This window comes from Gymnodraco acuticeps, unplaced genomic scaffold (assembly GCF_902827175.1).
Source record: "Gymnodraco acuticeps unplaced genomic scaffold, fGymAcu1.1, whole genome shotgun sequence".
NCBI lineage: Eukaryota > Metazoa > Chordata > Actinopteri > Perciformes > Bathydraconidae > Gymnodraco > Gymnodraco acuticeps.
The window spans coordinates 2,544,236-2,559,744 of NW_022992126.1; the positions used below are offsets into that span (position 1 = coordinate 2,544,236).

Below are 15,509 nucleotides of genomic sequence, written 5' to 3' on the forward strand. Positions count from 1 at the left end.
TGCAGATGATGGTTTACTGTAAATACAGTTTGTGTTTGGTGCAAAAACATAAATGCACACACAAATATGATGAGCATATGCAAAATGTTCTTTTGCATGAACACACCGGCACACACATTAATAGCCGCTTGCACACAAACACATGCTGTGCAAATTTCACACAATTTGAGGAATGTGCCCCAGGCCAGCGTAGCACAGTGGAGTAGGAAGTGAGAACGCCAGTCTGGAAATGATGCGAAAACAATAGAGCAGGTCTGCGACTTGCACAGTGTGTAAACATACACTCACATAAAAAAAAAAAGATATCAGCAAAGGAAGGCTTGACTCTAACCTTGTGAGAAACTGGAAGAACCAGGAAGTGTGTGAGGTTATACAGTTCATCTATGTGTGAGAAAGTGTGTGTGTGTGAAAACAAAATTCATTTGGAGCTTGCTAACAAGCTGGAATGGGTCTGCGCGGGTTTCAGCTGAGTGAAATTAAGGCTGCGTGTGTGTGAACCAATGAGGCGGGGTATCATCGTGTGCATGTGTGTCAGACCTTGAGCTGCTGTAGTCTGAGCTTCTCGTCCTCCATCTCTCTCCTCGCTCGGTCCTGCTCCTCCTGCAGCCGCCGCTTGTCCTGATGGAGGAAGAGAGGGAGGTTAAGGGGGATATTGCAAAGAAAGAGAGTGGATGTAGACATATAAATGGTCCGGCAGTGGCTCAGTCAGTAGGGGTTTCCCCTCGGTTTCAAAAGCTCTGTTTCAAAAGTGCTGATTCTCTGGCCGTTTCTCAATGTCGAGTAGGCTTGCTTGGTAGCACATATATGCTGGGCATTTAAACAGTGATTCGGCGCCACTCGATGACGTAGTATGCTTGAAATAGTGGCTCTGGAGCAGCTTTACTCGACATTGAGAAACGGCCTCTGTCTGTTACTTTAGATGAAAATAAGGAGCCCCTCCCCACGCCCCTCTGAGAGATATTTGGTTAAAAAGAACACAATGGTGCTCTAGGAGGAGATTCAGGTGATAAGGTGGGGGGTTGCCTTGGTTGGTTATTGGCTAATTGTTACACAAGCCAAAAAATCGTTATGACATCATAAAGTGGCCAAAATCTAATCAGCTCATTTTCAAACAGGTTTTATATAAATGGATCAGGACAGAGCAAATCTTTTTTCCTGAAACTTTCAGAAAAGAGAGAGAGAGAGAGATGAGAGAGAGAGAGAGAGCGAGAGAGAGAGGAGAGAGAGAGAGAGAGAGGAGAGAGAGAGAAGAGAGAGAGAGAGAGAGAGAGAGAGAGAGAGAGGAGAGAGAAGAGAGAGAGAGGAGAGCAAGGGGAAAAATTTGGAAACAATTGAGTTCAGCTAGTCAGATCTATAAACAAGCCGATGTAAATTAATGAGAATGGAAACCAAAGAGGGAGTAGAGGTGGCAGTGAAATAAAACATCACTGGGAAAAAACATAGAACAGGGACACCTGTCAACCAGCTGTCACAAGGACACTGGCCACCGAGAATCAGGATGCCGTTATATATCCCATAATGCTCAGAGCAGCTGTCCCCATAGCAACCTGGTGTTGTTTTCGTGGGACTAGGGACACCCCGGCTTACCACATTGCACACTCAATAAATTATTTAGGAGTTAGGGACAGCTCAGAGAGCTTAGTCACTCTATCCTCTCTTTCTCTATGTCACACATACAGTGGGGCAAAACAGTATTTAGTCAGCCATCAATTGTGCAAGTTCTCCCACTTAAAAAAGGAGAGAGGCCTGTAATTTTCATCCTAGGTACACTTCAGCTATGAGAGACAGAATGGGGGGAAAGAATCCAGGAAATCACATTGTAGGATTTTTAATGAATTAATTGGTAAATTCCTCGGTAAAATAAGTATTTGGTCACCTACAAACAAACAAGATTTCTGGCTCTCACAGACCTGGAACTTCTTCTTTAAGAGCCTCCTCTGTCCTCCACTCGTTAACTGTATTAATGGCACTTGTTTGAACTCGTTATCAGTATAAAAGACACCTGTCCACAACCTCAAACAGTCACACTCCAAACTCCACTATGGCCAAGACCAAAGAGCTGTCAAAGGACACCAGAAACAAAATTGTAGACCTGCACCAGGCTGGGAAGACTGAATCTGCAATAGGTAAGCAGCTTGGTGTGAAGAAATCAACTGTGGGAGCAATTATTAGAAAATGGAAGACATACAAGACCACTGATAATCTCCCTCGATCTGGGGCTCCACGCAAGATCTCACCCCGTGGGGTCAAAATGATCACTAGAACAGTGAGCCAAAATCCTAGAACCACACGGGGGGACCTAGTCAATGACCTGCAGAGAGCTGGGACCAAAGTAACAAAGGCTACCATCAGTAACACACTACGCCGCCAGGGACTCAAATCCTGCAGTGCCAGACGTGTCCCCCTGCTTAAGCCGGTACATGTCCAGGCCCGTCTGAAGTTTGCTCGAGAGCATTTAGATGATCCAGAAGAGGATTGGGAGAATGTCATATGGTCAGATGAAACCAAAATAGAACTTTTTGGTAAAAACTCAACTAGACGTGTTTGGAGGAGAAAGAATGCTGAGTTGCAATCCAAAGAACACCCATACCTACTGTGAAACATGGGGGTGGAAACATCATGCTTTGGGGCTGTTTTTCTGCCAAAGGGACCAGGACGACTGATCCGTGTAAAGGAAAGAATGAATGGGGCCATGTATCGTGAGATTTTGAGTGACAACCTCCTTCCATCAGCAAGGGCATTGAAGATGAAATGTGGCTGGGTTCTTTCAGCATGACAATGATCCCAAACACACTGCCCCGGGCAACGACAGGAGTGGCTCGTAAGAAGCATTTCAAGGTCCTGGAGTGGCCTAGCCAGTCTCCAGATCTCAACCCATAGAAAATCTTTGGAGGGAGTTGAAAGTCTGTGTTGCCCAAGCGACAGCCCCAAAACATCACTGCTCTAGAGGAGATCTGCATGGGAGGAATGGGCCAAAATACCAGCAACAGTGTGTGAAAACCTTGTGAAGACTTACAGAAAACGTTTGACCTCTGTCATTGCCAACAAAGGGTATATAACAAAGTATTGAGATGAACTTTTGTTATTGACCAAATACTTATTTTCCACCATAATTTGCAAATAAATTCTTTAAAAATCAGACAATGTGATTTTCTGGATTCTTTCCCCCCCATTCTGTCTCTCATAGTTGAAGTGTACCTAGGATGACAATTACAGGCCTCTCTCATCTTTCTAAGTGGGAGAACTTTCATAATTGGTGGCTGACTAAATACTTTTTTGCCCCACTGTATCAAACTCAAGGCCCGCGGGCCAAATCCGGCCCGTGGTGATTTAATTTCGGCCCGCAGGATAATTTCTAATTACTATTAGATCTGGCCCGCCGGTATATTGCACGCACACCGTCACTCAATCCTGAGGATTTCCTCTGCTCAGAGCCTGACCCCAAACATTGATGAACTTGCACCCGAGACGAGATGCCAAGAATCTGGCTTCAACTAGCATCACAGCAGCAAACTGAGTTTGAATGGATGTTTCCTTTTGCACTTTTCTTCTTGCGACAACAGGGCATGTTAGGTTTTTTTCTTTGAGGGAAATTGTTTTTTGATGCTGTTGTTGGCCTGTGGAAAAATGTAATCATAAGAAATGACATAAGAAAGGTGCAGATAGAGCCATAAGAAATGAATGCAAATGATTTTTCATTTATTTAATGTTTAATGTTGTTTTTATAGGCAATAATTTAAGCTTTGTTAGTTCCAGGTTTAATATGTGCAATAAGTTCATTTCAATACGTTTTGCAATAAACATTGAACCAGTCCGGCCCTCGACTAGTACCGATTTTTTTATTTTTGCCCACTGTGTATTTGAGTTTGACACCTCTGCTCCATGTAGACAAATCTGAAGCAGACAAGAAGAGAGCTTTATATAAACCGGTCTTGTAACTACATGAAATGTGATTTCACTTTTTGAGCGATGTTGCCAAGAGACTGTCAGAGACTGTCAAGGAGATCCTGTAGAAATTATTATATGTGGAAAATGTCGCTTTGAAAGTTCATTAACATAAAAACCACAACACTTTTCAAATAAAGTGTCCCCTTAAACTGTGGGTTTTCTCTGGACGTTTTTCCTTGTACGATGTGAGGGTCTAAGGATAGAGGGTGTCGTTTTTCTCATACTGATATTCTGAACAATCTGTGCCGTTGTATTTGCTGTAAAGTGTCTCTACTGTAGGCTATTTTTATTATATGTACAGCACTTTGGCTCGACCAAAAATCGTTTATAAATGTGCTATATAAATAAAACTTGATTTTGATTTTTTGATTTTGAAACAACTAAACTTCAAGCCTTTACTCTGTGAGATACATTTTACTTTCACAAATTCTCCATTTAACTTTGGTTTCTTTACAGTCCGAGCAGGGCTTGGATCTTTAAAAAACACATTTACTGCTTACACAGGGTTTATGGTAAATCACCTCCCACTAGGTTGGTACAATGTTTCCTGCTGAAATATGACAGTATCTAATGTGTCTGAAATCTGAAGAAATTAATAATTTATTTAAAAACCAATGAAAGAAATTATGGAATTTGATGATTATAATCAAGCATTTCACATTCAGATTCATGTTGTTTTCCCCAAAGCCTGCGTCATAACAACTTCAATCTAGTTCTTTGAGACTCCACTTCCATCTGCCAGCTGTGATTAACCTAAACATGTCTATTCATGATGCCGGCTGCGCATTAGAGCACTGCATATACATCAGTCGCTGGATTTGTTCAAACAGAGAAAGCTGCATGTGTGTGTTTACGTGTCGACTCACAGCAATGGCCTCCAGTCGCTGTTTGTACTTCTCCGTCTCATCCATCCTGGCACCTGTAACACAACAAGACAGGGGTGAAGGTTAGAGAGCAGAGGTTAAACAAATGTGTGTCAACTGAATCCAGTTATTCCCAAGAATGACTGTGTTTACAACCAAGGGAATGAACCCAGGCCATTTCTTCAAAGTATCCCTTGCAATGATCCTAAACCCCTATTCAGCATTTACTTCTGTTGAGATATCCATCCGAAAAAGGGATTCAAATACAGAATTCCCACCAGTGCTACATCAGAGGAAGGGGAGCAGCACTACAACAACAACAGAGACAGGACTTTGCTATTCGTGAAGCATGTTATTAGTCAAGTATCATAGTAGTATGTGCCTTTGTGAATAATGACCCACAATCTTCCCACTCTTCCGAAAACATCTCCCCCTACCCTTATTAAACCTTATGTTACTGTCATGACACAGCCTCCGGCATCCGGAAGAAAATGAGCATAAGCAATATTTGTTTTCTCCTGCAGCTGAAACTAAATAGGAACATATTTGAGCTTCTTTAAACTCAGAGGCACATGAGAGAGAATAGACTGAAGTCATACATATCAACCAGCTCTCAGCAACTCAGTCGTTAGTGAATCCTGCAGTCACACGCCACAACTCTGCTTTTAGTCAACCCCTCGGGAGAGCAACACTTATTTTTGGCCCACATGGAATTCTGCACTAGGTGGGTTTCAGACAAAATGATGAGAATCATTTAAGGGGAAACACAAGTACTTGGCACTGTATACTCAATGGCAGCAACAACCTTTCAGTCACTGGCAATCCTGTGTGTTGAAAAAAATCTGTCCTACACAAAAAACACAATCAGCCATCACAGCAACTGAGATCTCATATTGGGGGAGATCTGAGCAATACAGCGACCCATTTCTGTAGCAAATAACACACTGTCACAGCCGTTGTCACTAATCACCATAACGGAGCTCTAAAGCGTAAAATGCGTTTTTTGCAATACACAAACAACACATTTTCCAGATGCATAACATGCAAACCCTCAGACAAGCTACTGTCTATGGACACTAATAGGAATATACAACTTCAATGGTGACCTTACCTTACCTACAACTTCACATTGACACTTCCAGTTCTTGGAAAAAGAGCACATTCACATAACTTATTTCTCCCAGAAGGCAACTCAGTAGAGCTGATGCTATTGTTGCTCTTCCAATACGGTAGATCTTTCAAGCCCTAAAGGGGTGTAGTTAACATACTGAGAAACTTTTCCTAACAAACACCAAAAAGTTCCTGCAGCGTCCTCAAGGTGTGGGATGGGTGGCGGGGTCAAAGGAGAAAAAGGGCCCACATAAAACAATATAAGAATGTAGGTGCACTGTGTACGGAGGGGGAAAACAGAAGGATGAAAGAAGAAAAGGGATGGGGATTCTTTTTGATGGTAAAACAACCTCTAGCATACTTTTAAATACACTGGAGTTCTCTCAAAATCAAAGTGGTGAGAGAGGAAGAATCAGCAGAGAGACAAACGAGAGTATTCATATGTAATACATTTAGAAAGATTGAGGGACACGAGATACCCTTCAAGGACATCAGAGGTAAAAAGAGACCAAAAAAAGTGTTTTGAATGACTGGAGGTGCAGTGACAGCTTACAGTATAATCCTCCACAGAGAGGAGTCTCATCAGGGCTCCAGGAGAGCGCCTAGAATAGCAGACAGAGATAAACAAGCAGACACAAACAGAGGCTTTGATGAGGAGGTATTGAGGAGCTCCCCGTAGACACACACTGACTCCGATAATTAGACATGATAGAGGAGGGTAGAGAAGGGAAGGCTGACAAAGTCAAAGAAGCAAAGAAAGTCAAGAGGGTCGGAAGAAAAGTGGGAGACAAAGTGAAGACACATGAGGGAAATGGGGGAAATGAGGTGACGGGAAATGTGGTTTGAGTTCAGATCCCCTAATGTCCACGACATGGGACGACCTGTGACCCAAACCTCAGAACAAAACTTGTTTGGGACAGACAGAAACAAGACAATGTTCAAAAATGTGTTATATTTTGTTATGAATTCTTATGTTTTCCACAGTAAACTAATTATTGTCAAGCAAACTCATTGTCAATCTGTCTCTGCTTAAACCAAATGTTCAATGTTTCAGCTTTGTGAGATACTGGACAAGATGGAGATTAAGAGAAAAACAAAGCAAGGGCAAAGGTAATGGATATGAGAGGCCAGGGCCCCAGGATAGGAGTAGCATTATGTCCATGTGCTGTTTATCACAAATACAGACTGACCTTATCCGTTTCATACGATGTCATTACTTCAGAGACTTATCCTGCATTGTTTATGGTAATTACAGTGGAACCTAAGCTCAATTCAGCAATGTCACAAAAACACCTAGCATAATTATAGCGTAATAATGTAGTATTATTATAATATATATTCTCATAACACACATTTTGCTCTGTTTATTTACTGTTTAAGACATATTTCTATAATTAAAATGCAAGGAAATTGATATCATATAATAAAATAATTGTAATACTCTTTTGCAGGAGATAAAAAGAGAAGTCAGAGAGAAAAGGCAGCGAATGTAGAAGGTGAGGAGTAGAGGAATAAGAGTGATCAGGCAAACCAAAAAGGGAACGAACATCCGAGCTCAGTTTTGTACCTCAGTATTTTATTTTCCAAACAGGTGAAAGTATTCAGTATTTGAAAAGAAAGCCAGAATCAGAAAAGAAAGTAAAATGATCCTGTGATCCCCTCAGACTTATATTGGAAAGAACAGGGAAAACAAAAGAGAGGGGGTCCATTTCCAGGACGAAATACATGTAATGTACATTAACAACAATTGTAAAATAACAATATGGAGAGATAATACCGTCAGAGATATTTACGACCATTCAGGATTAGATATACATCCTGCCTCTTCTTGATTGTGTCTACACTATAAAACCAATCAGAAGTGTTATTAATGTGAAATCTTTACTTTGACCATGAATCTTTGCACCTTAACTGTGAATTTTCACACAACTCCCACAACCCTCTTGTGGTATTCAGAAAGTACAGCAACCCAGAGATGTGTGGGACTTGTTCCCTACACCCTCGTCTCTGCTTGTGTATATTATATCTAATACGTCTCAGAACCAAACAGCAGCAGTAACACTAATATGGCACATGGCCACGAACACAGCTCGGCTGTTCAATTATTGACACCTGTAACACCTTTTACAGGCCAAACCTGATGAATAAATGAGCCTCAGTTTGATTAAAACTGACAGGTTTTTTGATTTTGAAGGAAATTATTTGTTTCCTACACAGGCACTTGCCATTTGAGCAAGTTGTAGGCTGTTTGACCACCATGGTATGACCTCCCACACTTTAAGGGTCTCTCCAAGTCTCTGATGCTCCCTCCCCTTATCCCACTCACACTGAGTCACACAATGGACTGAAGGTGTTTTGGCCAAAGACAAAAAACTGAGAACAGGCACAAGGAATGGTAGTCTATTGGAAACAGAAAAGTACATTGTGTACAGTGTTGCAAAGACAAGATAATCTGTTTCACTGTTGACATTTTCTACTCGCCATACTGTAGTAGAAATAGTGTGTTACTAATGACATTAACGAGGTCTCTGTTTTATCCAGAGTCCCAGTAATCATTACAACCAACCCATGAGTATCGTGTGTTTCAATTCAATCCAATCTTCTTGCATGTCAAAAATAAGCCACCTACATTATCCACAATGCAAAACTGTCGATAGTGTGCTCAATGATTCGGTTATGTTAGTAGCTAATACTGGCTAATGTAGCATCGATGCTCTATTCTCAACTAGAGAAGTGGACCGGGTTACAGTCTGCTAAGCTCATTTTATAACTCCACACCCCAAGAATTCTCTTCATTTCCATCCTTTGGGTTTCAACACCAAAGGACAATGACTCACTTGAGGAAATGTATCAGATTTTTTGTAAACTTTGATGGATATTACTGGTGGAGTTTCCCTTTAAGAAGGAAATATTTGACATTTTTGCATTAAAATATGAATATCAATATAGAAGTTGACACTCCACTTTGGTCATCAACCGATAACTGTTAAAGCTCCATTGATTAATAAAGAATGAATGAACTGTAAACATTTAGAGCTGTATCGCAGCCCTATTCTGAATAACGAGAGCTAAGAGTGTGCATGTAGGAAGGTCTAGCTGCATCTCAGTCATAAAGTCTTCCTGCAAAATATCAGCATGAAACATTCCTCCTGCCCTACTGCAGAAGAATGTATATTTGCCTTCAGCATATGTGTGCATGTTTATATAACAAAGTATATTTGCCTAGTGAGGTGCCATGAAGTCTATATGCCGAGAGCCAGTGTGGTGACATTAGCTATGTGGGAACAGATGGAATAGCAGTGGGGTGTCTGGTATGAAAAACTATTATAATCATTTAGTACCACAGCTCACTGCCCTTGTATTACTCTCATAGGCAGTGGACTAATGGCGCATTTCCACTACAGAGCGGAGCGCGGTTTAGGCGTGTCGTGCCCGGCCCGTATTTTGGTTGCGTTACTACTAGGCGTAGTTCCGGCTAGCGGGTACCTTTTCACAGTTTTTCTGTCCCTCCAAAATCGAGGTTTGTTCCGGGCCAACAACCGGGCTGAGTATGCTAAACTATTGAGAGAATCAATCAATCAATGTTTATTTATATAGCCCAATATCACAAATGTTACATTTGTCTCAGTGGACTTCACAGTTTGTACAGACAAAAATAAACCAGCGACTGCATTCGCCATGACACAGACAGTCTGTGGTTTGTACTTGTTTAACTTGTGTCTACTTTCTGAACAGATATGAGGAGCTGTGAACTCTGAGGGCTAACAGCTAACGGCTGATGTTGGTTTTGTGTTTCGCATTGAAGATAACGTCACGGCTCCGCCTACACTGCGTTACTATAGTTACTACCCCAGTTCCTAAACTGTAATGGAAACGCAGCATAAAGTGAGCCTGGCCTACCAAGACCTAACTATACCGTACTAAGCCGTGCGAGGCCCCTGCAGTGGAAATGCGCCATTAGTGTGTATAAGAATGACATCTTTAACAATACTACTCCTACAAGGGAAGAGGCTGCTGAGTTGTTATTGTTTTCTCAAACAAATGAGATATTTTTCTAACTTTCTTTGGTGTTGAAATAAACTCAAATAGTGTGTGTCAAGAAAACTCGTCATCATTTTAGTAACATAACACTAAGACTGTAAGAGAGGCATCATCAGTGGTGGCATACAGGAGCCAAACCAGATGAAATGTAGATATGTTACAGGGTGAAAGCTGTGAACAGTCGAACAAGAGACTCAAATAAGTATTTTTTGTCAATAAAATGTCAGAAAATTGTGAAATGTTATATATTTCTTAGCCAAAGAAGGTGTATGCAAGTTGAGCGTTTGTTATAGTCCTGGATATTTACTTTACTATCATTCATGATGCAGGTCATCTCAGGAAGGTATGTAGAAAGCAACAGTCTTCTGAATTGGCTGATTTTGTAAATACTGATGATTACTGAACAGCGTACACTAAGTTGCTTAAATAGCTTCAGGTCTATAGGGGGCAGGGTGTGGGGGAGTCATTAAAAGGCCACCTAGTGACATTTTGTTTTTGTGTGGTGATGCAATTACGCTACTGTTAGACCGCTGGCCACCCTGCTTCTCTGCACTTTGAAGTTTCTGCTCCATTTCTTGGAGAGATGATGGGATGGAGGTGGGGGATGATTATAGTGAAGACAGAGAGAGAAAGAGTGGGAGGCAGAAAGACATAGGGTTGGAGTTTTAGTCTGTATGCTCTCAATCACATACAGTGCTGTAAGCGCATTTGAGAATGAACATTAATAGTTTTATTAATTTCTAATACCAGTATTAGTGATGCCACGCTGGATTTACTTTGCTTTGAAGTGAAGTTCATCTGCTCGAAGCTCAATTAGAGCGCTGCTTCTACATGTCATATTATCACGCTGCTTTTCAACATTACCCTCTTTTCAAATATTTTTACTCTCTGGGATTACAAGAGTATAAGATGTAAACTACAGGACTGGAAAGAGCAGAAGTGGACACGATAGTAGCAGAGAAAGTGGCTAAAGGACAGTTCCAGGCCTGTGAGACAGAGACAGACAGAGAGTACAACAGGAAGAGCACAAACATCGCTGTCCTCCAGACGATTAGAGAGCGAACATGCAATCGCAACGACCCTGAGCTCGGAACCAGGACATCCTCTCCTGTCGTCACCAGCTATTGCTCAGGAAGAGCCGGCCTTAAACAGACAGCCAACTAACTGTAAAATAAATACCTAGATATATCTCCAATCAGAGACGGAGAATTCCAAGAGGCAGTAGCTCTCTAGCTTGAGGGGATGGACCGAGAGGATTGTTTTAAAGTGCTTTTTCATCAGCTATTGATTTTCAGTTGCTTTACAGACTGCAGCAGAAATTGCATTATTGGAGATGGATGTCCTGCTTATCTAGATAGAAATACATTTGACAGAGTGGGAAGGTGTGCGTTTGTGAGTGTGTGTTTGGGTGTGGAGGGAGAATTTGTGCAGCTTGGATGGTGCTGCTGCAACAGCACATAGCCAAGTTTCTGATTGACAGTCCGGGTCAGGGGAATTAAAACACTGCATTCCAGTGTGTGTGTGTGTGTGTGTGTGTGTGTGTGTGTGTGTGTGTGTGTGTGTGTGTGTGTGTGTGTGTGTGTGTGTGTGTGTGTGTGTGTGTGTGTGTGTGTGTGTGTGTGTGTGTGTGTGTGTGTGTGATGGAAGGTTAATGTGTGATATGTGAGTCATCACATCACATAGCTAACTATGTAGTCGACTGTGAAGCGTGTTGGCGATTATCAAAGTACACAACATACATCACAGATTTACTCCAAGTACACTGAACAAAAATATAAATGCAACACTTTTGTTTTTGCTCCCATTTTTCATGAGATGAACTCAAAGATCTAAAACATTTTCTATATACACAAAATAACCATTTCTCTCAAATATTGTTCACAAATCTGAAAAAGATCTGTGATAGTGAGCACTTCTCCTTGCCGAGATAATCCATCCCACCTCACAGGTGTGGCATATCAAGATGCTGATTAGACAGCATGATTATTGCACAGGTGTGCCTTAGGCTGGCCACAATAAAAGGCCACTCTAAGTTTTGTCGCTAGATGTCGCAAGTTTTGAGGGAGCGTGCAATTGGCATGCTGACAGCAAGAATGTCCTGAATTTCTGCACAAACTGTCAGAAACCGTCTCAGGGAAGCTCATCTGCATGCTCGTCGTCCTCATCGGGGTCTCGACCTGACTCCGGTTCGTCGTCGTATCCGACTTGAGTGGGCAAATGCTCACATTCGATGGCGTCTGGCACGTTGGAGAGGTGTTCTCTTCACGGATTAATCCCGGTTTTCACTGTTCAGGGCAGATGGCAGACAGCGTGTGTGGCGTTGTGTGGGTTATGTCAATGTTGTGAATCGAGTGGCCCATGGTGGTGGTGGGGTTATGGTATGGGCAGGCGTATGTTATGGACGACGAACACAGGTGCATTTTATTGATGGCATTGTGAATGCACAGAGATACCGTGACGAGATCCTGAGGCCCATTGTTGTGCCATTCATCCACGACCATCACCTCATGTTGCAACATGATAATGCACGGCCCCATGTTGCAAGGATCTGTACACAATTCCTGGAGGCTGAAAACATCCCAGTTCTTGCATGGCCAGCATACTCACCGCACATGTCACCCATTGAGCATGTTTGGGATGCTCTGGATCGGCGTATACGACAGCGTGTTCCAGTTCCTGCCAATATCCAGCAACTTCGCACAGCCATTGAAGAGGAGTGGACCAACATTCCACAGGCCACAATCAACAACCTGATCAACTCTATGCGAAGGAGATGTGTTGCACTGCGTGAGGCAAATGGTGGTCACACCAGATACTGACTGGTTTTCGGACCCCCCGAGTAAAGCAAAACTGCACGTTTCAGAGTGGCCTTTTATTGTGGCCAGCCTAAGGCACACCTGTGCAATAATCATGCTGTCTAATCAGCATCTTGATATGCCACACCTGTGAGGTGGGATGGATTATCTCGGCAAAGGAGAAGTGCTCACTATCACAGATTTTTTCAGATTTGTGAACAATATTTGAGATAAATTGTTATTTTGTTTATATGGAAAATGTTTTAGATCTTTGAGTTCATCTCATGAAAAATGGGAGCAAAAACAAAAGTGTTGCATTTATATTTTTGTTCAGTGTAATTGATCACAGGCATGACACTTGAACTTCAGTACAGCCTCTGAATTTACACAGAAGTTCAAGTAATGTAAAGTAACAATACACATCATTAACCGAAAATCCCATATTTCTTTGGTTGGTAACTGTGCAGTTTTGTACAATAACGTGGCACAAATTATCACAACGGGACACATGCGCCTCAAAGGCGTTGCTGCGATGGGAATAGCAAAGGAAATGTTCCAACAGGTCGCAGTGTTCAGCGTTTAGACTGAAGCAAGTTTAGTGCGATGACAATCTGATTAAATCGTGTTGAGAGGAGAGTGATGAACCAATAGCATCTCAAAAGAACAAATTCCTTTGCTCTCTATAGCCATATAAAGGAATCAAGGGGGATAAGTGGATTTTTTTAACACACACACACACCACACACACACACACACACACACACACACACACACACACACACACACACACACACACACACACACACACACACACACACACACACACACACACACACACACACACACACACACACACACACACACACACAACACACACACACACACACACACACACACACACACACACACACTACACACACACACACACACACACACACACACACACACACACACACACACACACACACACACACACACACACACACACACACACACACACACACACACACACCACACACACACACACACACACACACACACACACACACACACACACACACACACACACAGTATTATTAACATGCAGGATTAGCTTTTTAATTCAACTGTGAAGAAGCCACATTGTGCATTGGCCGAAGTGTAACCAATGCATTTCACAGAAGGGCTCTGTTTCAAAAAATGACTATAATTTAAATTACAACATATTCCTGAACTTGCTCAACTTATGTATGGATGCTCGTATGTACTCATATTTTAAAAGTAAAGCTGAAAAGTGATTATAAGACTGAAATTGCATAGCTAGGATTGTGCTTATGATTTGTTTAAACATGTTGGGTTAAAACAACAAAACAGTAAATCTATATAAAGTTGATTTCCTCAGAATATCAAGCAGGACTTCCTTGTGCATATAAAGAGAATTCAAAACAATATTCAAATGTTCTAATAATTCAGGCTGCAGGATCACACATAAAAGTATCTCTGCACGTCCCATATTGAAAGGGTAATTGTATCATCTATTTGGTTTTCACAAAGAACGTGTTGGGTTGGGAGAAAAAAATCGCATTAACAACATATGCCAAATAAAATCCATGTGATTATGTGTTCAGATCAAAAACATAAAATATAATGTGGAGTTATGCTTTGTTGCATTTGGGTTTGACTTTGTCTTATGCTTATGAGCAAGTGTGTTGTATACATATCCAAATTAAGAGCCTAATGAGAGGGTAATATATATGTTGTACAGATTTTAAAGACATATATTAGAAAAGATTACAGTCTAGCTCAGGCTTCACTGGAAACGTAGACAGAGTGGCTGAGGGCAAAGTTCGGAGCCGCTCAGGGCTAACTGAAGTCATAATAGCCTTTTAACCATATATTTGAGTTTGGTAAACAGTGCCATGGTCATGAATCACTGCTGTATATATAATGTTACATGTACCTGTAATTTAAGGGAAACACAGACAGTTTAAGATAAGTTAAGTCTTGGTGTGAAGGTGTCAAATGTCATGAAATAGGAGGGAGAGAGAAAAAGATGAATAGAAAAGGAAGTAAAAGATCAACACTGCATATTTCATAAACTCTCAGTTCAAACAAAACTAAGAGCAAGATCCTGGACTGACAAGATGAGTCCCCATGACCTGCTTCACATGTCTCTCAGCTGACAAGCCATGAAGAGCAGCGAGAAAATGTAAGAGAATGAAAGTGAAGGATAAGAAACAGAGACATTACATGACATCATACAAATGGAAAATCCAAAAGAGAACCGAATGAGAGCATAAACAAGAGAAGGCAGTGTGAGAGGGTGATCAGAGATTTGTCACACCTGCTCTGACAAGTCCTGACAAGACACTCGAGGCTGTGACACAACATGAGCATTCATCCAGCAGCACCCACCGAAACCCAGCTCCAAGAAACACATCAAGACGCTGCTTTCAATATATGCCAGTTTGCATTTTGACAGTTTCTCACATGCAGACACTTGCACAGAGGTTTCACAAGACTTGTGGTTTGACAGTAACCTTGTCAGTGCCATTACTCCAAAAATAACTGGATAAATAACTGGATGCCTTTAAGATTTGGACCGTTGTCTTCAAACAACATAAAGATGTCACCATGGGTACTGAGAACATTGGAGTTTTCACTTTTGTCTTGCATTTTATTACTTCATTAATGTATTAATTTGACTTAAAAATAATCCACAAATGAAAAGAAAGTGAAAGTAACTGCTGTCACCGAATGTATTCCACAACAT

General features: G+C 41.5%; 1 protein-coding gene across 1 annotated transcript in view; it reads right to left on the reverse strand.

Moving 5' to 3' along the window:
• The window catches only part of palm3 (paralemmin 3), a 35,887-nt gene that overhangs the window by 12,420 nt on the left and 7,958 nt on the right, over positions 1-15,509 (reverse strand). The window contains exons 2-3 of the mRNA XM_034203351.1: positions 4,815-4,867; positions 538-618 (exon numbers count right to left, since the gene is read on the reverse strand). Coding sequence (XP_034059242.1) covers positions 538-618; positions 4,815-4,859 — 126 coding nt within the window. The 5' untranslated portion in view covers positions 4,860-4,867. The remainder of the gene's footprint in view (positions 1-537; positions 619-4,814; positions 4,868-15,509) is intronic.